Genomic DNA, 25,711 nt, shown 5'->3' on the forward strand with positions numbered 1-25,711 from the left:
TCTCCGAGGCAATACATTTATCACCGTAGTGCAACGGAAAATAAGCCCTATTGCGACCAAATTTGCCCGTGGATTTTCCAGGCGGACCAAGCTGCCTTGCAGGGCCAAAAATCCTTTGCAAATATCATTACACAGCCTACCCTCACCCCTGCTACATTACCATTTATTCGGCTACTTTGCATCACCTCACCTTTATTTGAATATTCAGTTCAAGGTGCAGGTGTAAGAACCACAATTAGGTCTCAATTAGAGGCCACGTCTCCTAACTTGACCCCCGTTTTCAGCGGCTCATTTACAGAATCTGGTACAGGGCACCAGAGCAGTGCTGAGGCCCTAAATATAACGCCTCTGCCGTTTACAAGGAGGGAAGAAAATATATTAAGGGCCATATTTACTAAAGGGTTGTTCCGATTTTGTATGGGTAAAGGGCATTACTTATTAATCATCATGCAAAATAGAAGGAGCTCGGTCTGATGCCCAGGCTATAAATAGTGCAGGTACTGGCCTGGCCTTAGCCCGTCGGACTTGAGATTCCTGAGAAATTTGGAGAGTTTCTACGATGTCTGAAGTAAAAGAAAGTCAGCATAACTGTCCCAAGGTTATAACTTTCACCACCACGTTTGCTCAGAGTTTTCTCCAACCTTGGGCAACCAGGGCTTGGCATGCAATTTTTATTTTAATAAATCTCGGTGTACCTATATTGAAATATGCAAATCAAGATGCGCCAGAAAGCTGTTCTGTTGGGTCGCGAGTTACACCTCTGTTAAATAAATAGCCCTGGGCTGTGTAGCGGCTTTCTTCATTAGCAGCTGCCCAAAGGGGTTGTATACCATCCCGCACGTGCAGGCATGCCTTTTGCAACAGTGCCATTGCTTTAATGCTTGGGCTAATATGTTGTAAATGAGCTCCTTCGTTTTCTCCCAGATGTTCCTCAGTGTAATGTAGTGTAAACCTATTACACCATGATCTCACAGCACATTAAAATAGAAGTGACTGAAACGCGTGCCTTATTTTTTTTATTCCATCCAACAATCTCTCATTGGATGATTCATATTATTTGTATCATCAGCGGTTAGGCTGAATCTGTCCCCTTCCAACAAATGACTCCAAAATGTGGACACTACGCAGCTGGGTAAATAGCAGGATTTCCTCCGGGCAATTGGTTGAGCCAGTCATTTATCTCTAGGGATGGGGGAAGCGGTGCAGATTAAATCCTTTCCATTTCCAAACCAGCCAAGGGTGTCGGACAGAGTCAAACCAGGACGCAGGCCGCCCGTGAACTTCAACAGATCCAGGGACTTGGTGGCTTGATTCAAACCTCCATACTTTACTGATTTGGATATTTTTATTTTTATCAGATTACTGTGGGAATATTCACAGATTCGCCTTGATATATGCACAGATTCGTCCTAGCTCGGAATCTGCAAAGAGTCGTGTAAATCTGAATTATAAATATATGTGTGTATATATATATATATTTATATTTATATTTTACCCGCTAAACTTCTTGCATCTGACAAAGTGGACTCTGTCCTGGAAAGATCATGCCTCAATAAATTGATTAGTCTATTAGGCGCCACCGCCTAAAGGAATTTCTAGTTAGTTATTTTGGTTTTCAAGAGGTTTGGACTGTTCCTGCCGTTTATGTACTTAGCTGCACGATTGTACATTTAAAAACACAAATGTTTTAATAAAATAACACAGATAGCCAAATGGGTGCTCAAATGGTAAAGATAATTGCGCAAGGCTTATCATATATTCATTCTGTTCACTTTTGAAAATAAAACCGTCGACTGTGTTCCCCCCCCCCCGACACCGAAACTGTTCTCTCATATGCTGAGAGTGAATATTTTATCCTAGGAGATATGCGTTTCACGGAAAAGGGGCTTCAGTATCTTACTAATAGAAAATGTTTTGTGTTTTACAAAATTCACCGGAATGTGCGATGGGTAATTTTATTTTAATGGATTTTACAAAAATTCGCCCTTTCTCTAGTGAATATCCCACAAGCCGTTCAACAAATTCTTCCGCTTAAGTTGCCAAAGAGTTCAGTACTTATACAGCCCCCTCACATCTCCAGAAACGCTGTGGGAGAAGTCTTCCTTCAGACCAGTAAGTTAAAGCCAGGGAATAGTCATGTAGGTAGGGTTTTGGTTTTTTTTTTTTATTGTTTTTTTTTAAGCCTTTTGGTCACATCTGTTGCCTCTCATTAGCCTATGGGGACGGCCACTTTACTTTAATTATTTAAATATTTTGTGCCTGAAATTAATCTTTTCGCCAGACAGGGCAGGCAGTTATCAGCAGGGCAGGCTGCTGGCTGTTGTATATTTCGTGTGTTTTTCTACGGCTCCAGTTCCCGCTGCCCCCCTCCCACCGGCTTCGCTGTGGATGTGATCTGTTAGTTCAGCTCACACTCAAGCAGCTGAATGGAAACAAACTAAGCACGTTCGGTCCTGATAAACATTATCCTTGAAACACTAGAGACTGGAGCCGGGTAAACGAGCTTTTCCGACAGGACCACATCAGGAACACACATTGCTAAAAGGCAAAAAAAAAAAAAAAAAAGTATGAAACTAAATATCCAGAGGATCAGAGGAGAAGTGGGTGAAAGCAAGCTGCAAGGCAATGTCCAGCTCCCACCCACACACATATAATAATACAGAGAAGTCAGAGCAATGAGCAGCGAGACTACAGGAAGATCAGATCTGACGAAAAGAGGGAAAAGGGTTCTTACGTAAAAAAACAACAACAAATAACAATAATGTTATGAACTGCAAAACTATGATCCGAATGCACATTTCTGTTAAGTTCTCATCAAGGTGTCCTTTGACTCAAAAAATATGCAGATAATAAAATACAAGAAAAGGACTAGTTTAAAGTTGTCGGAAGGGGGGAAAAGGCAGGTAGCAATTTTTGTGAATTGTACTCGTCGCTGTGATTTTTAAGACTCACTTTACAGGTCTTGGTTATTCATTAATGCCTTTTAAAAACTCAATGAAAACAAATTTGACTTCGAGAAATAGAAAGTGCATGCTGGATAGGATAATACTGGACTCCTTGGAGGTTGTGATATCTTTTATTGGACCAACAGAAAGATGTTGTAGAACCTGAACGTGACAGAACCTTTCTAAGCATCTCAGAATTTCGTCTTTTTTGTTGGACCAAAGACCTGCCAGGACTCCATCTTTATCCAGGACTTACCCAGCATCTGGAATTCTGTAGCACATAGAAAGAAAGGACATATATTCTGTTTCTGGAAAAATGACTCGCCTTGCTTTTTAAAGAACTTGTATTTGAGTAGATCCGCTCCGGAAGGATTGTTTGACGTTGCAGGTTCTAATCTTGCAAAATTCCAGATTGTCTCTCTCGGAAAGGGCTCTAGTTAATGCCCTCTTAATTTTCAGAGGATGCATTCGTAGGAAGGAAACAATAGCTGAGTTTTGAAGCACAATTTCAGCACCTTAATCTTTATACGATAGGTATAAAAAACACTTCAGAGTTTTTCAGGTTTCACTTATCCCTAAACTACTCATACAGCAATATAAGTACGATGCAATTGACATTTACAAAACACTTTCTCAGAGTTCTCAGTAGATTGCATGCATCATTCATAACCATATTATGACATGGCACCAGTCAGCTTTGTGCTGAGTGTACAGTATATATACAAGTTGGAAATAAATACTTTCTTAGACCAGAGATTTTGTTCACTGAAAATAGAGTTTTCCTGACACCAAGATATCACAATATTTTTAAATCTTGTAATCTTCCATTACAGTATTTCAAGCCTATTTAAATATAGTCTCAGGTTCAAGAGACTACAATAGTAAAAACAAATTTTGATTAGCTTTTTTGTAATTTGTTTTTGAACGGTATATATAAGGATATAATAAATAACATAGGCAGAGCAAAGTTTACAGTTGCCAAGAGGCCCTGTGTATCAGAACATGAATCTGCGTCCTAATGCAGATATTCTGTAGCCCTAAAATTAAAATAATAATAATAATAAAATAGACTTTCTTATGCGTTTAGATTTGTTAGAAATAGTGGTAATCGCAGTTATTCAAGGCATCCGCTAACAACCGTATTAAAAAATTACAAGGTGCAAATACAGGACAGCAAAGCGAAGTTATAAATATTTCTGCATCGTAAATGAATAAACTACTTCTGTACTGATTAGACATTAGACTGTAGACCAAGACAGGGTTGTTGTTTTGTTTTTTTTTCAAGAAGCAACTTTCACTTTTTTTTCTACTAGATATCTGGAACTAGTCATTACGGACAAGGAGCATCAAATATCAGAAACTGGTCTGATGGCGAACTTGACTCAAACGGGTCACTGAAAAAGTCATTAGTCAATTTTTTTTGCTAAACATCAGAACAGTCAACATTTTCATATCTACAAAAATGTGGCACTTTCCAATTCAGGACATTGTATTTATTTATGACAACCCCTCATTGAATTCATAACATTGGAATAGGCATCTCATTTTCAGTACTGTCTGGCCTAACTTACCACTGCTCAGATGCTAAATATATATATATATGTTTGGGTTTTTTTCTCGCTCTTGTGTGAGTTGGTGATCCAGGTGCCGAGCATGCCCGAGAGGGAGCGAGAGAATTCCGGGCTAGGAACTGCCAGGGATCTGCCGCCCGTCACGATGGCAGACCAATAGCAATCGTCCTTTCCCCATCTCACCGCCCCGGGGGCGTGGCTCCACTGATTGATAGCTAGGCTAGCCCCGCCCTGACCAGCCCAGCCCACGTTGCTATTAGACTGAAATGCAGAACTCAAGTCTCTTTCATCGCGAAGGAGACTTCCTTATACTGCTTTTTCTTGCTGTCTTGCTGTCTTCCAGAAGTGGAAAGCCGAGCGGTCCACGGTCTTCCCCAGCCTCGGCTGCCAGAGATTTGGGGAAAGGAGCCTCCCTGAAGGTTTCCCGCTGGCACCTCTGGTGGAGAGGAAGTCATGGGTAAGTTCAGTCGCGGCAGCTGCCAAGGTTTTCCGGGCTGTCAGAGGGCAGGAGGAGCGTGCGCCCTGAAAACATCTGCAGTCCCGTTCGGGAGCTTTCACTTCTTTCCTGTGCCCGCCAGCGGTGTGGGAGCGCGTTAAGGGTCAGCGGCAGAGAGCAGCGCAGTTCCTAGTTCCTTGTTGTTAATAAGCTCCTTGCTGAATTACAGGGCAACGATCGCATACTCGGTTAATTTAGCCTGTGGCAAAACAGCACAATTTGTCACTAACGCTACAAATGAACAATTAATACTTGGCAGATCTGCTCATAGCGCTGACGTTTCCCTTAGAGAACAAGGAACTGAAAGCAATAGTCTGGAAGGTGCTCCGACGTCAGACATTATATGCTCACCTTCTTTTGTCACAGAAACTGGGCAGAAGAAAACCTGTAATTCTTCCTTTTTGGGGGAGGGTGGGCTAATTCCCCTCCCATTTTTATTTGCATAATATTTACATGCCTGCTAGTTCGATCTGCCACTCAATACTGCCTTTTTACTCTCTGAATTTCAAATGCTTGTTCAAAGAAACGTTTTCTGTTGTTATAGAGAGTTTTCACATTATTATTATCTTCTTTTATTTATTAACTCACCTCCTTTACATACTCATGCATAGTAATTTAGTTGCAAAGATGAATGCCTAACGATAAAGAGCCCCCATATCCCAATATCATTTTTCCTTCTGATTTTCAGAGCCTGCTTTTGGGGAAGTGAACCAACTTGGAGGCGTTTTTGTCAATGGGCGACCCCTACCCAACGCCATCAGGCTGAGGATTGTAGAACTGGCCCAGTTGGGCATCAGACCTTGTGACATTAGCAGACAACTGAGGGTCTCCCATGGCTGTGTCAGCAAGATCCTGGCTCGCTACAATGAGACCGGCTCCATCCTACCAGGGGCCATAGGAGGCAGCAAACCCAGAGTCACCACTCCTACTGTGGTTAAACACATCCGGACCTACAAGCAGAGAGACCCGGGCATTTTTGCCTGGGAGATTCGGGATCGATTATTAGCAGATGGAGTTTGTGACAAATACAATGTACCTTCAGTAAGCTCCATCAGTCGAATCCTTCGCAACAAAATTGGAAACCTGTCTCAGCAAAGTCACTATGAAGCTCACAAACAGCATCATCATCCTCCTCCCCAGCCAGCTCTGCCTTATAACCATCTTTACTCCTATCCCAGCCCCATTGCTGCAGGAGCAAAAGTGCCAACGCCCCCCGGAATGCCGGCTATCCCTAGCACCATGGCGATGCCCAGGACCTGGCCTTCCTCTCATTCAGTTACGGATATCTTGGGGATTAGATCCATAATAGACCAAGGTAAGATAACTGCAGGACTGTTTGTTTCCTTTTGATTTATAGTTCACCTTTCAATCACCAAAGGAGATTATATTCAGGAATTACGCTGTCCTCAGAGAGCTCACAGTTTGTACTGAGGCAATGGAGAGTGAGTGATGTGACTTGCCCAAGGTTACTAAGAGCAGAAGTGGGATTTGAAGCTTAGCTTCTTTGGTGCCTAGCCCACTGCTCTAACCACTAGGCTACTCCTCCACCTCTAGCAACATAACTTTGAAGGCCTGATAGAAAAAAATTTGAAATAAACATTCTGTTTCTCCACTCTTTTTGCAAGTACCTAATAAAAAATACACTTAACTTTATTCTCCTGGATCAGTGTGTTTAGTACATAACATCATGCGATGGACATTAATGCATTTTCTTATTAATTGGCTAGTACTGAACACATTGTGAAAAACTGGTTAGTACTATTTTATTTACTGAAATTTTAATTGTACTCTTTAAGATATTGTGAGCTGTATTCTGTACTATAGGTGGATGTGTTGATACTGATAATAGGGAAGCATTAGTTTATTCCTATGTATAGAGAATTTTCCATTTCATCTTTTCAAAAAAATTGAGAGAAATTACATGGGACACACAGTACTAACCAGTTTTCACACACACACACACACACATGCTGTATATAAAATATGCTAATTTTAGTAACTACACAACCTATTACAATAGTTTGCTTTTATTCAATTGAAAAAAAATATTTCATATAATTAGTAATATAGCCCAATATCTCAGTGTACAATTAAAATTTCAGTAAATAAAATATTATTGCATTTTAAGCAATCTGTACATCGCCATCAATTGCCAAACCTATATGGATACTAACCTTAAACAGATACTCATTTCGAAGATTGATAATGTTCAAGGTATCTGGAAACCCACAGCGATTTTGTTATGCAAGTGAATAGTTTGAAAAAGAATATTACCTAACAGTAATCTACAGGTGTGCTCCTAGACCTACTTTAGAAGTTGGGAGCTATTTTTAAACCTTTTTTTTTTTTTTTTTTTTTAATCTAGCTATTGTTAGGTTCTATCAGGCTCTATCAAGTAACGCCTTCGCTATAGAGAAGGCACCTTTTATCCTCCAGAATATTTATTATATTTGTTAGCCATCTGAAAAGGAAAAAGTTACAGTCAGCAAATTATTTTGGGGTTAGTAGGGAAACAGTAATGTTGACTCACCGGGTCAAGTATTTAACAAACCTGATGGTAAAACACATTTCCTTTTCTTTGTAGAATAAGACTTAACTATTCAACTTTTCACAAACTGCAGCTGCTTTTCGGTACACCGGGATCACTGCAGTTCTGCGCTGTCCCTTAGCTCTCCCTTTTCCCTCAGTCTACAACAACACCAACAACAAAATGACTCATGTTCTACTGGCCCTAACTAACACGGGAAAACAATCTGAAATCTGTTAAATGTCATTTATTTAGACTTTATATTCTGCCTAATCGCTATGCGCTGCAAAGCGGATTAGAATGACAAATCATACAGTTCTAAGAACCTCCTCACATCCCTACTCCCCTCCATAATGCTTTTGAAATGTAAAGTTTATTTTTAAGAAGGTCGTTTCTAATTAATTTGATGGAGAAGGAAACTCGGCTCCCTACTAAGTAAAAAACTGGATTTCACTTCTATTAAAATCGGAAACATTTTTTTTAAAGGAATGTCTTTTACTTTTTTACTGTTTCCAATCAGTACCAGACTTGCCTCCACAGGAAGTTCAAATGTCACCTAAGAGGTTTCACGCTTTAAACTGCAAATTTTTCTTTCCTGAAAAGCGGTGTCACAAAATGACCAGTGACATGTAACAATATTTCTCCCTTTCCAGAGACTTGTTTTCCTTAAACTTTCCATTCCTCCCCCACCCCACCCCGCTGCAGAATCAGAAAAAACCCCCCAACTATTTCATTGCTTCATTTTCGGTCAGTCATCAAAACCAAATGTTAAGAAAAGAATCTGTTTTAGTTAAGCCTAAACTAGAAGTCGCCTAAACCAAACAAGAATTGCATTCACACTTCGTCCTGCTTTAATCATTTTTTTTTTTGCTCCACGGTTTATTGTATTATACAACATACGCATAAGCTTACATTAAAAAGTCGATCATAATAGCACAAATTCCTCTCGTTTTCGATAGCAGATCACTTACAATTTGGAAGTTCAGCATTTACAAAATGTATAGAAAACATACCTTAATAAGAAATGCGTAAGGCCCAAACCTTTAAGAACAGGTCAGTAAAATAGCAAATCTTTTCCTTCTACAACAGATGTTAAATTAAAAGAAACATAACATGGAAAATTCAATTACAAATTGGGAGTGCATGTAATGATTTCCTCTTTTATTAACAGCACATTGGCAAGCAAGGCCACAGCACAGAGTACTGCCTGCCGGCCTTGCTTTTCCTCCCCTTCTCTTACATTTTTTTTTGGTTCTTGTAAGGCCTTCTAAACCTTCAGAACTGGCAAACCCCACAACTTGTGCTACCTTTATTTAACTCTGGATGCTGCGAGGCGGGTATTGTTTGACCTTGATTTATAGGATAACCTGACCTTAGTGACATTTAAAGGAAGCCCTTAGCCATGGGAAAGTGCGAGAGTAGTAGAAAAAGGAGGGAGAGAAAAGAGAGAGAGAGAAGAGAAAGGAACATTTAGAGGTAAGTTTTAAAACCAAATTTCCCTCTGAGCTGCCTTCAGTTGGAATAAGAATGCAATAGGTGTAATCTTGAGCTAAATGTCAATTTGCTCAAAAAGCGCAAATTTTCAAGCCATGATCTCCTTCATTCAAATAATAATAATAATAATAAAGGCGCTTTTTCGTTACTGCAGGACATTTTATCCTAAGGTTAGGAGATTTTACCTGCATAAATAACAAACGCTACCCTAAGTTCATTGCCGTTGATGGCGAATAATTGCATTTTTCTCCAATGAGGTGAAAAACTCAAAAGCACAATAAACCCAAGCATGTTGTTTGTCTAAAGATTTTGCCCGCTTGCCTTCCCCATTTATGAAAGAAAAACGTTTCAAGTAACCTCTGGTCCAATATTTTTCCTTGCAAGAGAACGCTTTTGGTAAAAATGACCCAGCATATGTGAGAAACAAACCCAATGTTGTCTTTGGAGCTTCTGTAGAGCAAACATGAGAAATTAATGAAAGGCTAATCCTGTGAATTTCTTACCAAGCAAATTCTTAATAGCAATTCACTTCGAAGTCTGATTTCACTGACAAGGTTTCTCAATTTTTCTTTTGCTTTAGGCACAAAAGGCTAAAGGTTGGGGGGTTTCTAAACGCACATCCTGTAAGCACTGTGGGTCAAGTGTACATTCTTTATTAAACGTTTTGCCTTTCTAACTGACACATTGACAATTGAAGTTGGTGATTTAAGTAAAAAAAAAAAATCGTTTTATGCCACAGAATTATGTAAAACTTGGGAAAAACTATGAAATATTCGTCATTCCTTTTTGCATCCTCACATTCATGAATAATGCCATCACTGAGAAAAGGAAAGCCAGTGGTATTGCCGTGCAGGTGTTTATGTATATAATAATTAATCTGAATATATCCTCAATTCAATGTAATTTGATTTACCGAAGTGCCATTTTTGGCACTTTTTTTTTTTATGGGAATATACTGCTTGTGTTCTATCTGTCTATATAGAGAGGGGAAAGATCTCTTTCTTTAAAGTACAATTAAAAGTTCAAACTTGCATTAGCAGATTTTTTTAAAAGCAGTTTCTTTGTTGTAGTTGGCTTACTAATTATTTACATATTTAAAAAACATAACCGGAAGGCAGCTGGAAGAGTTGGCTGTCTGAGCTGTGAGTGATGCAGAATACGTGTACTCTGTTCGGGTTCCAGTAATGGCGCCCTCGTCGCTTTGATTTTTCATCTGGCAATGAACACATTTCTTTGCCCTTGCCACTTTTACCGGTTACCAGGAGGCACTGAAATGTCGGTTCGTGCATGTCACGAAGCAAGAGGAAAGAGGACCCAAGTTTTGAGCAAGGTCCCCTGATCTGACTCTGCTTTAAGAGCTTCCCTTTAATTGTTGTGGGGGTTTCTGTCATCACTGAGACAATCGTTTATTAAATGGAATCCTCTTGCAGGCGAGGTGGAAATGTGTGTATGGTAAGGGGGTTCGTGTTTTGATTTAAGGTAATAGACTACTAAATTGGTGGGATACTGGTGCAGAGCTTGTTTGTTTTCCCTGTTATTTTTTTTTTTTTTTTTTTTACGGTTTTATTCGTTTATTTTTTTTCCCCAGCCAATGACGGTTCCCTCTATCACAGCCCTAAAGTGGAAGAATGGACCCTGAGCAGGAGTAATTTCCAGCCTTCAGCACAGCATGTAGTTAACGGACTTGATAAGAGCTCGTTGGATCAAGAAGCCAAGTACAGTCAGGTAAGGAAACCATCCTAAACTCACTAAGCCAGGCATGCTGTTGGATTTCAGAAGGTCAGGCTGACACAGGCAAAACGTTTCTACCGTTTGGTCTTATGGAAAAATCGGTGCACTAAAATAAATTTACATGCACATCTGCATTGTACCTAGGCTGTAATATATTGTTTAGATTAAATAATGACATTTCACCACCCTTTTTGCTCTAGACATGTGCTGAGGAACTATCTGTTGCTAGTCACACAGCTTTATCCTTCTTGACAATGTGTTTTCGTAGGCTGGTAAACTGCAGCCTTATTCTGACAGACCTCTGCTATAAAGATGCCACCGACAGGAATCTGTTCCTTTGCTATTTCACCAAAACTAAAGTTTTGAGAGTTTTGAAGTTAAAAAAAGATTCTTCACTAGTTCCAGATATTTTGTGCCTCTTGATTTGACCCTGAGAAGCGAGAATGTGGAAACCTGCATTGTGCTGATGCCAGATTGGAAAACTGTTATGTTTATTTCATTTAATTTCGCTCGAATTTTTGCCAAGGGCAGAAAGCGAAGCGCCAATGAAAAAAAAAAAAAGCCGCAAAGAAAAGCAGAGTTCCGGATAATTCTTATTGGAAGGCATTATCTAGAAATATCAGTGTCAGAAACAATTGTTCCATGTTCACATGCTTTTTACTATTATGCATTATGTGAATGATAAAAGTGACGTTTCTAACTAGTAAACTGAGCAGAGGAGTTTCACACAGGATAAAGGTCTCTTTTTTTTCTGACCTTACCTGTCATATACCCTTATTTACCCTATCAATACAATCTATACAATACAATCATGGCAATGCTAAAGAAAAGACTTAAGACATCCAATTTGTAATATATAATATATAATACAAATGATTATATACAATTACAAAAATGCATGGGTTTGTCACCCACGTTTAAGCAGTGGTGAGATTTTAGACTAGACCCGGTTTTCTAACTTCTTCCCCAATGATTTGTTGGTTCTTGCAGGACAAAGACCAGAATGCATTTCAGATAGGACTCAGAAAACCAGGACTGGATTGAACTCTCCCATGGTTATATAGTTAGTCTAGCAACGTTGGAACATGTGTATAATGTCAGTTCCAGCACTTCTCTTTTCTCTGATTGCACCGAGTTTTAGGACCACTGGTCGCTTTAGTCATCGCTCATTTACCCAACATTGTTTATTAGTGAGCAACCGTGTGCCTCAAAGGAGACATCGGCTCGCAGAATTCAACTTTCTTCAAACAACTGCAGAGATCCCAAGGCAGGCACATACTCTGTGGAACTCCAGCTAAGTATTTTCTCCAGGTACAATTTTCCATCTCAACTCCCAGGAAGTCTTGGAAGGGAATCCCAGATCGGTATTTACCAAGTATATGACCAGAATGTGCTTTTGCTTACTATTTTTTTTCCTAACTCACTTTTTAATTTTTATTAACCTTATTTTGAAAATGCGGAGCCACGTTTTCATCTGAAATTTTAACGATGTGAAAAAGAAAAGATATACAGGTGATATCTTTGTGTTGCTTCTTTATTACTTTTTCCTTCTGGGTCTTCAAATGCACTCGTAGGGTTTTATTCAAGTAAAGGAGATACATTGTAATTTTTTTTTAATAAAACCAATACTCCCTTAGTAACATTAATTCACTGCAGTGCATTCTCTTGCTTCTGCCTGAATAATATCACCCTTCAAGTGATCTTGAAGATCAACGAAACTGCTTTCCGCCTCTGAAGAAAAATACAATTATAATTTTAGCCATTTCATTTTTCTAAAAGCAAAAATGATTCAGCTCAGTTGAGCAGAGAATCTGCACCTTAGATTGCGAGCGAACACTCTGTAACCTAGTTCTTCTTTTGTGGGGCAGAAACTCACCCAGATGGTTTAAAGTTAAATCTTCTTGCCCTCAAGGGGATTTAACAGAAAGTGCTTATTTTTTTTAATCGGAGGAGGAGATTCAATTCTCCCGATTTCCTCTCTCCAATGGACAGGTGGCACTTTCCCGACCTTTCCACGTTGTGCAGCTTCTCACTCTTAGACAAATGACCAAGAAGGAACCGTCCTCAGCTCATGGCTCAAAGTTTACATTTAAACTGAAACAAAAAAAGAGTCGAGAAACTGTTTTAAGAAACACTATAAAAGAGTCCACAAATAAACTGCACCTCAGCCTGTAAACAATATTTGATGTATTTATTGGTTATAATTATTAGGCAGGGTAGCTGGTGCACTGGCCAGCTGTTCCGTTCCGAATTTAACTTGGGAAGGGTCTCATTTTCTGCTTCGCCTTTCAGCTCTGCTGTGCACTTCAGATCAGTTCAGACCATCAGATTTGTAGCTTTATTGCAACCCGTTTGTAAGGTGAGCACAGCTAACAGACTCTTTCAGAACAGAACTCCCCTTTCCACTCGATGGCTATAGCCATCACCCATGTTCCTGTCTCCCCTCACTACCAGTTGTAGTTGCCTATGGTTGATGATACCAGTTGCTTGCCCTTTCTTCTCGGGAGATGCCCACTGGGCGTCTTCATTGTCAATTTTTGCGACGTTTGCAACTCTCCGTATTCAAAGCGCAAGCTAAACCCACCTTAGCTAAGATCCTCTTTATCCCCTGCGACACAAGCGAGTTCAGTCCACCAGAAGCAAAAGGCAGCGCTCGCCGAAGATTGTAGTTACTTGCTTGTTCCCACTGAGCGCATTTTCACATCTGTGGGGAAATACATAAATCCCGTTGAACCGCAAGGAAAGATCCCAGCTTTTCTCACTGCAGAACAGACAGACGGGCCAACAAACAAGTTGTAGAATGCATTGGGACTTTTAAAAATTGGAGCATGTGATTCACACCTGTTGACTTACACGTTTTAAGGGTTTTTTTGTTTTACTTTTACAAACGTTTATTCCTCTATTATGCATAAATAGTAACAGCAGTCAATTAAATCAGCTTTACACATGCATACTCGAAACAACTTTGAAGACAATTTTAGATAACCTTCACAACGTCCGATAGCGGTACCCGGGACATTTAAAATTAGCCCATGGTTTTATAATAATTATTATCGCAGAATATTTTGGATTTCTGCGGGAAAACCCTCCCGCACCTTCCTCCACCTCCGAGCGTATTGTAGGAGATTGAAATTAACAAAAAAAAAAAAAGTATTAAGTGATCGGGGGCACATCCACCTATCATGTTCTACTAGTTTAAAACATAATATTCGGTGTTATTTAGTTGGGGTTTTTTTTAACATTTACAAGCATTTTTAAAGCATCGGACAAATTCATTTTTTAAACTGCGTCGTCACACAGTGTAGATCTACATATTATTTAAGTTATTTTCAGGAGTCTTCTAATGTTTAAATCATTTTTAATGGAAGTTCTGTCTGCTCACAAAACGTCCTCATCTTTGTGCTTTTACTTTTGCATTTCCCCCATCACATGCACATTGAGTTCACCAAATAATGCAGAAATGCCCTACAGTACACTGTACTTTGCCAGTAATTTTGTATTGGGATGCGACATGTTTCGAACTCAAATATTTCACATGGTTCCCCCTGTAGATGCTATAGTTTCCTTTCCTTGAACGTGTCCCGTCTTCTCTTCTGTTTATAAGTTGTCAGCAAATATTGTTCATTTGCTGAAAAGCGAGACCTTTACTGCCGAGCGGACAGAGCTGAAAGATTCGGAAAGAGAATTTGCAGAAGTTCCGCGCTTTAGCTGGAGCAGATTCTTTTTTTTGGCCGGGTATATTTCCAAACGGCGCTGTGGAGCTGACCTGCAGGATGAATCAAAAAATAACCTAGGGTTAACAGTGTGTGGGCAAAGAGCAGTCCGATCCGAAGAAAGCGGTGGCCGGCAGTGCTACCCCACCTCCTTTCCTATTCCTGGGTGGCAGTAGCAGTTGCTTGGTGACTTTTTTTTTTTTTTCACAGATGTATGTGAGATGCGGTTGGCAATGACTAATCATGAGAGGATGGCCCTTCTTTCACAGCTTCAACGCCTCTACCGCCGAAGCCCACTTGAATCTGCATTTTTGCAGCTGCTGGAATTTATTTTTTTTTCCCCCGGACAAGTTTTGTCCGGACAAGGATGTCGTTCAGAACTTGACGCATTCCCAGGAGACAGTCTGTCATTACAGTCTCTCTGTTTATAAAGTTGGCCGTTTCAGTTTTGCCTTTCTGATACTGCCGAGCAAGTTTCCAGAACAAATTAGCAGAGTGGCACTAATCTTCCTGCTAACCGATTTATTTATTTTATTTTTTTTGCAAATGAGCGCTGCCTGTTTCTTTGTCTTTGAAGGAAGCGGTGGCAGTAGGTGAGCTGGGGACCCTGTTTGCGGGCACTCCTCCGACCAGAGCTGCTTTGCAAACAGTCTCATTGTTTGTGGGAATACTTTAGGGAAGCTTTCGGTGATTAATGGGGGTGCGGTGTTGCTTCCACGGAAATTTGAATACGTTTAAAAAGCTCTCACTTCAAAACAAGGAGCCGTAAATATAATACACACACACTCTCTGCCTAGAGTTATTGGGAAATGAGTTTTGCTAGACGCATTGCAACAGCGAAAAATCATTCTAAGTTCCTACTGGGCAACCCAAGGAAGTATCACAGTTCCTAGCCACCGGATTTCATTCATAAAAGTGCAAGGACATTGTTTTTGTATTTTAAAATAATTAGCATAGTACAAATAAATGTACCTATGTAATTCAAGGTCAGCTGCGATAGGTTTTTTGAAAGAGGAGACGTTTTACCATGATTTGTCTACTTGGTTTATTTTCTCATAAAACAATGTTATGTAGACTGGCTTTTTAGCTTTATTGCACGAGGCTGTATATGAAATGGAAAATACTAGCAGCCTCTGCTTTCTTTTTTTTTTTTTTTTTGCCACTCTGGCACACCAAAGCCCTTTATTTTATGCTGATATCCTTGAATTAACATTCCAGATTTGCCACTCGCCATCATTTGACCTTTGGCTCACAAAAAAAGTCAAAACTCAAAGGTCACACAAAATGTCAGCTTCCAAAATAATTATTATTCTTTAACTCCAGCTTAAAACCTTCTGAATCATCAGCGTTCAGTAGTTTGCACAGGTGGCCATGATTTCTGCTTCCCATTTCTCTGCGAAAGGCCTAGGGTCAAACGTAAGAGCCGGATAAGAAGGATTGACAAAAAGAGGGGCTGCTTGGAATGGCTGCCATTCGCACTTTGGGCCTAAATTAACCTATTTTATTCTCTGTTCATATTTTTTTTTAAATGACCCATATTTTGCCCCAGGTTTCAACTGCTTGCAACCTTTTTAATGCAAAATTGCTACAGAAGCAATAGTGCAAGCTAAAAGCACTTGGGGGACATTTCCCCCCCCCCCCCGAATCCTGTGTTTTGCCCTTTTAGTCAAAGCAGCAGGGTGCTGTTGGCTTGCCCTTTTTTTTCTGTGGCGTTTTATTCTTCCAATTTTTTTGCACCAAAACTGTTCACTCTTTAAATCTGGCCTTCTATTGACATCTGTGCTTTTTTTTTCTGTAGGTTGCATGCACTAAGCCCATGTACTAAGAGGAGCAAAGCTTTGCAGAAAAATTGCAAAATTGCAAACAATATTTTTTTTACCGGGAGGCATGAAAATTATTCAAGTAGAAAAATAGCACACAGAGCTTTGCTACTGGAAAGTTTGCAAAAAATTACACTTTATTGAGGTGATTATTCTTATTTATTAATTTATTTTATAACATCCATCCCACAAAGCAAATTTCTTGCTCAGATTTGCTATGTTTTAATAGTTGATGAGCTGCTTTGCATGATTTTGTATTGCATCAGCTTATTAGCTAAATAGTTCCTTATCACAAATAATGTGCTCTATTTACCATTTTGAATGCCAAGAGACATTTGAAAAATTTTGCTCCCCTTAAATATAGAGAAACATCATCCAGAGGGTACATATTTAACCAGCAATGTTTGGGCAATGTTGTTTAATGAGGTTTCTTCTTTTGGTGTTAGCAGTTATAATCTAGGACATGAAATGTGCAAGCAGTCTGCATCATGAACTCTTGGATATAGTTTGATAAAAGGAGAAAGCTGCAGAAATGAGCAATTACAGAGCCACAAAGTTATTGTAGTGAATGAGCTCCTTGTAAAGCAATATTATGGCCCCTATTTTCCAATGTATTTTTGTAGTGAATGGGTCCCTTGTAATATGTGCTTAATTTTATGCGCATGATGTTTTAAAAATTTGCCTTCTTGATGGAAAATTTGCCTTCTTGATAGAATAATAAACAGACAAGTTGGCATAGTGCTAGATGCTAACTTTCCTGTTTATTGTTCTATCACAAAGGCACATTTTCAAAATGTTACGTGCATAAAATTAAGCACATATGCGTGTATCTTCTACATGCGCAATCAGTATTTTAAAAACATTCAGTATACCCGCATATATCCAGTTTCTCATGCAAATAGATGCATGTGTAAAGGGGATGGGAATGGGACATTCTAGGACAGGGCCTACACTTATGTACGTAAATTGCTATTTTAAAAGACACCTACACCCATACATTTGCGCATTCATTAGTGTAAGTTTCCACCTGCTAATTATTAGGTGTAAGTTATAATAAACATATTTACTAATAATGGCTGGGTGAGAGGTATGGGTGACCTGGAGGGAGTTCAGACTTAAGAATCAGGAGGGTCTCGATGAGCTGCAGGAGGACTGGGCGAATTGGTGGGTTAATTGGTTAAACTGGTACTTTGACTCACACACATGTCCTTTAAAATATACTGATTTACATGTGTAAAACCTGACATATGCAAGTAAGATCTATGTTATTTTTGTGTGCAAAATATATGCATGTATATTTTAAAAAATGCAATAAAGTTTACACACTCACTTTATTGAAACACATAGTTTTAATAGATTACAGAAATATGTGTGCTAGCCTACTTAAAAGCATATGTTTCCATGTAAATATACACATATTTTATCAAATGTGCAGACATCATTTATGTATTTTATAAAATACTATTATAAATTTATGCACGTCCAAATACACGTGTATATAGGTGTGTGTGTATACACCTTTTAAAGTTATTCTCATAGGGCCTCATTTTCTAAAGTATCGCAGGCCTGCACTACTTTAGGTAATGAGGGGCGGGGGGCCGAAACGGGGGGCGGTCCTGCGCTAGTCGGCAGCGATCGCACCGCCGCGGTGCGATCGCTGCTGGTTTCGCACCCAATAGCGCCACCATAGAAGGTGTAGCTATTGGGCACAAAATAGGATGCGAAAAGGACCTTACCTTTTTGTCGTCCACGGCGTCTTCGCGGAGTCGGCCCCGGTGACGCTCCGACTCCTCCTCTTCTGGGACCAAGAGGCGTGGTCATTGTTAAAAAATACCACTCTAGAAGCACAGTCTAGATGTATTCCACACACTAAGGGGCGGATTTTCAGAGCCCTGCGCGCGTAAATACGCCCGGTTTTGGGCAGGGCCCTGCGCGCCGGTAAGCCTATTTTACATAGGCCTACTGGCGCGCGCAGAGCCCCGGGACTCGCGTAAGTCCCGAGGTATTCGGAGGGGGCGTGTCGAGGGCGGGCCCGAACCGCGCGGCGTTTTCGGGGCGTGTCGGGAGCGTTCCGGGGGCGGGCCCGGGGGCATGGCTACTGCCCGGGGTGGCCTGGGGGCGTGGCCGTGCCCCCCGGACCCGCCCCCAGGTTGCGTCCCGGCGCGCAGGAGGCCCGCTGACGCGCGGGGATTTACGCCTCCCTCCGGGAGGCGTAAATCCCCCGACAAAGGTAAGGGGGGGGGGGTTTAGACAGGGCCGGGCGGGTGGGTTAGGTAGGGGAAGGGAGGGGAAGGTGAGGGGAGGGCAAAGGAAAGTTCCCTCCGAGGCCGCTCCGATTTCGGAGCGGCCCTGGAGGGAACGGGGGTAGGCTGCGCGGCTCGGCGCACGCCGGCTATACAAAATCCATAGCCTTGCGCGTGCCGATCCAGGTTTTTAGCAGATATGCGCGGCTCCGCGCGTATCTACTAAAATCCAGCGTACTTTTGTTTGCGCCTGGAGTGCAAACAAAAGTAGGCTATTCGCGCTCCTTTTAAAATCCACCCCTAAGAAAGGTGGAATGAAGGCAAAACGATTACCGGCATGGTTAAAAGGGAGGTGAAAGAAGCTATTTTAGCCAAAAGATCTTCATTCAAAAATTGGAAGAAGGATCCAACAGAAGAAAATAGGATAAAGCATAAACGTTGGCAGGTTAAATGTAAGACATTAATAAGACAGGCTAAGAGAGAATTTGAAAAGAAGTTGGCCGTAGAGGCAAAAACTCACAGTAAAAACTTTAAAAAATATATCCGAAGCAGAAAGCCTGTGAGGGAGTCAGTTGGACCGTTAGATGATCGAGGGGTTAAAGGGGCACTTAGAGAAGATAAGGCCATCACGGAAAGATTCAATTATTTCTTTGCTTCGGTGTTTACTGAAGAGGATGTTGGGGAGGTACCCATAATGGAGAAGGTTTTCATGGGTAATGATTCAGATGGACTGAATCAAATCACTGTGAATCTAGAAGATGTGGTAGGCCTGATTGACAAACTGAAGAGTAGTAAATCACCTGGACCGGATGGTATACACCCCAGTTCTGAAGGAACTAAAAAATGAAATTTCAGACCTATTAGTAAAAATTTGTAACCTATCATTAAAATCATCCATTGTACCTGAAGTCTGGAGGATAGAAAATGTAACCCCAATATTTAAAAAGGGCTCCAGGGGCGAAAACTACAGACCGGTTAGCCTGACTTCAGTGCCAGGAAAAATAGTGGAAAGTGTTCTAAACATCAAAATCACAGAACATATAGAAAGACATGGTTTAATGGAAAAAAGTCAGCATGGCTTTACCCAGGGCAAAATCTGCTTCACTTTTTTGAAGGAGTTAATAAACATGTGGATAAAGGTGAACCGGTAGATGTAGTATACTTGGATTTTCAGAAGGCGTTTGACAAAGTTCCTCATGAGAAGCTTCTAGGAAAAGTAAAAAGTCATGGGATAGGTGGCGATGTCCTTTCGTGGATTGCAAACTGGCTAAAAGACAGGAAACAGAGAGTAGGATTAAATGGACAATTTTCTCAGTGGAAGGGAGTGGACAGTGGAGTGCCTCAGGGATCTGTATTGGGACCCTTACTTTTCAATATATTTATAAATGATCTGGAAAGAAATACGACGAATGAGATAATCAAATTTGCAGATGACACAAAATTGTTCAGAGTAGTTAAATCACAAGCAGATTGTGATAAATTGCAGGAAGACCTTGTGAGACTGGAAAATTGGGCATCCAAATGGCAGATGAAATTTAATGTGGATAAGTGCAAGGTGATGCATTTAGGGAAAAATAACCCATGCTATAATTACACAATGTTGGGTTCCATATTTGGTGCTACAACCCAGGAAAGAGATCTAGGCATCATAGTGGATAACAAGTTGAAATCGTCGGTTCAGTGTGCTGCGCCAGTCAAAAAAGCAAACAGAATGTTGGGAATTATTAGAAAGGGAATGGTGAATAAAACAGAAAATGTCATAATGCCTCTATATCGCTCCATGGTGAGACCGCACCTTGAATATTGTGTACAATTCTGGTCGCCACATCTCAAAAAAGATATAATTGCGATGGAGAAGGTACAGAGAAGGGCTACCAAAATGATAAGGGGAATGATGAGGAAAGACTAAAGAGGTTAGGACTTTTCAGCTTGGAGAGACGGCTGAGGGGGGATATGATAGAGATGTTTAAAATTATGAGAGGTCTAGAACGGGTCGATGTGAATTGGTTATTTACTCTTTCGGATAATAGAAAGACCAGGGGGCACTCTATGAAGTTAGCATGGGGCACATTTAAAACTAATCAGAGAAAGTTCTTTTTTACTCAACGCACAATTAAACTCTGGGATTTGTTGCCAGAGGATGTGGTTAGTGCAGTTAGTATTGCTGTGTTTAAAAAAGGATTGGATAAGTTCTTGGAGGAGAAGTCCATTACCTGCTATTAAGTTCACTTAGAGAATAGTCACTGCCATTAGCAATGGTAACATGGAATAGACTTAGTTTTTGGGTACTTGCCAGGTTCTTATGGCCTGGATTGGCCACTGTTGGAAACAGGATGCTGGGCTTGATGGACCCTTGGTCTGACCCAGTTTGGCATTTTCTTATGTTCTTATGACCGACTCCGCCCCCATCTTGGTATCACACGTGATAAGGGACTTTTCGCGTGCGAAACATCCCTTATCGCGTACGATCCGTCTGGAAAATGACGCCCATAGTGTATTTAATCCTTCTCTTAGGTTTCCTTTCTTTTTTGCCCATAAATATATATTATTTTCCATTATTTGGAAGGAAAAGTTATACCTTTTGTTATGCCTACATGTCCTGGGTTTTTTTAGCCTACTTGTCAGGTGTTATATATTCATGTCTTAGTGTAATGTCTATATGAGGTTGTGATGAGATTCAGTACAGCATCGCTTCCCATTTACTTAGTCATTTTGGCAGTAGCTAAGTAATTGCAAATGAGGTTACATAATTAATTAGATTGAAATAAGACCATAGGCATTCAAAGTCTAATTTTCTGATAGTAATCTATGGAAAAGCATAAAATGCATTGTATACCTAGGGTCAATTGTACAGTAGTGGAAGCAGTTCCTTCTTGACCCTAAATATAGGAAAAGCTAAAATCTATTGGCCATCCCCTAAAATATGGGACTCGCAAATACATTTTTTCCTGTAAAAATGTCCATTTTCTCAGTTTACCTTTGAAGGTATTTAGTGTTGTCACATGGATATATCCATTTCCAACCTGCTCCATAATTTCACCTCTCTTTGCATACAAAGAGAGAACATCTCTGTGAAAGTGGTGAAATCTATTTCCCCTTATCCTTTGAGGGTGCACACTGGTTTGTGGTCGCTCCAAGATTCTTGTAGGGGCCACAGGCATATTTTTACAGCAAAGATAAATCGTCCTTCAAATATCATTTTAAAAAATAGAGCAAGTAACCAGCAGTTTGAACAACAATTTCAATCAATGATATTTCCTCAGGAAAGACATCAAAATCAGAAGAAGAGTTTCCCTAAGTTTACTGTGGCTTATTTTAAAACAGTTTCACTAGTGTTGATGAAAAGAAAATGCTCCCATTTGTTTTGGACTTGCTGCATGTGCACAGCACCCCAGCTATTCTTTATTCCATGCAGGTGGTTACATTTACTGTGCTTCAGACACAGATGAGCTGGAGGACAATTGTTAGAGGATTGTTTTACACATTGGAAAATAGGGGCCATAATGAATTTCCTGATGCAGCTTAGCCTGCGATCTGAAGAACAGGATGGTGCCATAAAATGAGCTCTGTCTGTGTGGGTGAAATTACCTTTATACCTACATTGCATGATATTGCAGAAAATGTGAACTTGTGTACAACTATAAACCAAAAGAGTTTTTGTCTTTCACTACGAAGGGCAAGGAATAAAGGATAGAAAAGAAGTGGCTCAATTGGCCTATTAAGTAGCCAAACAATTTGTATTCTGATAGCTGCTGACAGAAATAATAATAATAAAAAAAGATTCTTTACAAATGTACAAATGGTACAGTTTGGGCATCATTTAATATATTTTTATGTGACTTTTGTCTAATGGACCTATTTCATCTAGATGCCTAAGGGTACATTTATTCAGACTGAACAGATTGTGTATGGTGTATTCATTTAGAGTGCCGGGCTCAGCACAAAATAGTGTTACTATGTGCCCAGAGGTTAAATTTTATTCTCAGCATATTTACAAGGTGACTCCAACTTCATGAAATGCAATACAATTCATGCATTCTTTAAAAGGAGCTAGGTGGATATCAGCACGCGTACTACTTTGAAAATTCACCCCATAGCTTTTCCCACTGACCCTTAATCAGATGTAGACAGTCTTGTATGGCAATCCTCAAACTGAAAAAGAAAAAGAACACATCTGGAAAGCTGAGGACATTTTTTGAGCCAATGTTTCTGAATTTGTCCTGCTTTTCCACAGTAATAAATTGGGAACGCAAAACAGCCCTGTGCAGGGCACTTATTTTTGTAAATCTCGTTTAATTGTTTGGGGAGATCTGACCTCCTGTTGCAATTTATTTTCTTACTATTAGAATATTATACACTTTCAATTCAGTGTGCTAGTTTATTTAATGGGAGACCCAGTCCACCACTTTTTTTTTAGAAAAATATATTTAATTAGTCAAATGAAATCATCATGCTAATTTTGCACATCAGAGTCTGCTACTATGTCATTTCCTTCATCCCTGCACTCCATTGTTATTTAAGGAGGTAATTGTCAAAAGGATTTAGGTGTATAAACCCCCCCCCCCTCCTGGTTTATGTTAGCAAATCACCTTTTGAAAATCAAATGAGGGGTTGTGCAGAAAGAAAGAAATGTAAAATGTGATCCTGTGCGTACTTTTCCCTGTGCTCACAGAAGACATTCTGGGTGGGGGAGAGGGGATCTTCCCCTGGAGCAGGTGTAACTTCCTGCCTGCAGTGCCCACACACGTACCGATACAATCTGAGAATCTTCATAGTAGGCTCATGTGCACTTAGCCCGCTTTGAAAATTCTGGATAAATGCAGCGGGCAGTTTATAGTCACAGACCAGCCCTGCATAGGCTGCTGAAAAATACCTTCCCAGTGTCTATGTATTACTCCATAGTCAAGTGTGCTCAATTTTTTTAATACAAGTTATTAAGTTAAATATCCTATAATCTCTTATTTGTATACTTCAGTTATGTAAGGAAGATAAATATAATAAAAAGGAAGTGAATAAGCAGGATGCAAAAATCCACATAATGATAAGGAAGGACAAATTGTACTATTAAAAGGAGGAAAATTTCCACAAACCACTGCCTGAGCTGCAGGTAGCAAATCTTATGACACCAACTCTACTGCAGGCAGATACAATCCTCAAATAGAGATTATGCTTAGGAACAGATATTGTTGCTAAAACACCACTGTAAATTACGAATATTTGTAGAAAAATGTGAGAAATAGTACTTAAGGCAAAAACCTAAAAAATGACAACAAAAACGGCAAGTAGTGAATTATAAGAAAGAAAACCCTCTGTAGGTTAAAATCCTGATGCATCTGAGTTTCAATCCCTTGTTAGGATATGTCCCAGGGATCTGTGTATTTAATAAGTGTATCTGACTGTATTAAAAAAGTTGGTACTACAGGCAGATAATGTGCCACTGATGTGAGAAATTCATGGCTATTAGGGGTGTGCACAAACAATTTTTTCACTTCATTTTCTCATGTTATTTTGTTTTTGTTTATGCTTTATTTTGTTTCATTGCCTATTTGAAACAGAGTAAACCAAAAATTAATGAAAAAGAAAACAACCAAATGAATGGAAGGGGCTGGGGGTCTCTCATCCCCTGCCGGGTCAATATTCTAAACAGTGCCAGGCAGCTTTGAGACTGGCCCCACTATCAGTGCAGAGGAACCTCCAGGATAGCAGGTGCCATTTTTACATCCCAACCTGGAAGGTTTGTGTTCTATCCCATTTGGACATTTTAAGATCATGGATGGGGTAAGATGGGTCCAGGGCAGATGGAAAGAGGGTACAGGCAGGCCGAGGAAGGGCATTCATTTTTAACTATTTTTAGGGGGGGGGGGGGGAGGAAGGGGTAGCAGGGCTGATGGCTGCTTTGGAAAACAAAATGAAAGCAAAATGAACACAATTATATTAGGTTTTTTGTTTCATTTTCAAAATTTCTGATTTTGTTTCAAACTCATGCACATCCCTCATTGCTGTGTAACTGCTCTAAGCCCTCTGAAGATGAACAATGGGCAATGAGCATGGTCTATGCCTAGAGTAGAGTTGGTGCCATATGATTTACAGCTTTTTCATTGTTTTAAAATTTGTCTTGAAGAAATGAGTTGGGTTTTTTTTAATGACCTTATAAATCTATTTATCGTGTATTCAGCTAACGCCTTTTCATTGGTACCTCAAGGCAAGTTGTATTCAGATACAGTAAATATTTTTCCTGACCCTAGAGGATTCGCAATCTGAGTTTCTGTACCTAAGGCAATGGAGGTTGAGGCAAATTGCTCAAGGTCACAACAGGGTTCAGCAGGATTGAAATCCTGGCTTCGCTGGTTCTCAATACACTGCTCTAACCACTGGTCTACTCCTCCACTCAAGCCCAGCAGTGATTTCTACAATTTCTCACCCTTTAATATTTTTACGGGATCAAAGCATAGAGGATGCTAGCAGAAAAGGACCACTGCATTGCCCCCTTGGGTCTTTATTTATTTACTTAACATTATTCTTCTGTCAGCGATAAATAATCAGCAAATGTCCTTTGATATGTTTTTATCATACCATTGTCGTATTTATGCATTTGATTATTTATGTACCGTTTCATAGTGATGTACTGCCACAGTTACTCACATATTTTATTTACTCACTCTGCTACTCTATTACATTAATAGGCTGAAATGTATTTATACATTTGATTATTTATGTACCGTTTCATAGTGATGTACTGCCTCAGTTACTCACATATTTTATTTACTCACTCTACTACTCTATTACATTAATAGGCTGAAATGTAAATATTGCTCTGTTCTATCTCTCCCCTCTTCCAGCTCCAAGTTAATTTCCCTGTTTTATTGTAACTTTCTCACATCCTCTATCTGATCCACTATATCTAAAGTTCAAGGTTCTTATTGAGAACATTGTTTACGTTTATTGAGAACATTGTTTACATTACGTTATGCTTTACACACTCTGTTAATTGTAAACTGGGTTGATGTGATGCATGTCATGAAACTCGGTATAACAAAAACAATAAATAAATAAATAAATAAATAAATAAATGTAACTTCATATAAAGAATTTATTTACTGGAAAGACTCAAATTGGAGGGTCTCACTGCTAGATTTGCTTTTTTCCATCAATTATTGTACTTTTGCTGTGC

At 39.8% G+C, this 25,711-nt stretch overlaps 1 protein-coding gene across 3 annotated transcripts in view; it reads left to right on the top strand.

Moving 5' to 3' along the window:
- The first annotated feature begins 4,747 nt into the window (after window positions 1–4,747).
- PAX9 (paired box 9) overlaps window positions 4,748–25,711 on the top strand; it is an 87,525-nt gene continuing 66,561 nt past the window's right edge. The window contains exons 1-3 of one of the 3 annotated variants that reach the window (XM_029598979.1): window positions 4,748–4,973; window positions 5,701–6,327; window positions 10,622–10,758. In XM_029598979.1, coding sequence (XP_029454839.1) covers window positions 4,970–4,973; window positions 5,701–6,327; window positions 10,622–10,758 — 768 coding nt within the window. In that variant the 5' untranslated portion in view covers window positions 4,748–4,969. The remainder of the gene's footprint in view (window positions 4,974–5,700; window positions 6,328–10,621; window positions 10,759–25,711) is intronic. The other 2 variants (XM_029598977.1, XM_029598976.1) reach the window with 2 other exon arrangements.

This window comes from Rhinatrema bivittatum, chromosome 4 (assembly GCF_901001135.1).
Source record: "Rhinatrema bivittatum chromosome 4, aRhiBiv1.1, whole genome shotgun sequence".
Classification (NCBI taxonomy): Eukaryota; Metazoa; Chordata; class Amphibia; order Gymnophiona; family Rhinatrematidae; genus Rhinatrema; species Rhinatrema bivittatum.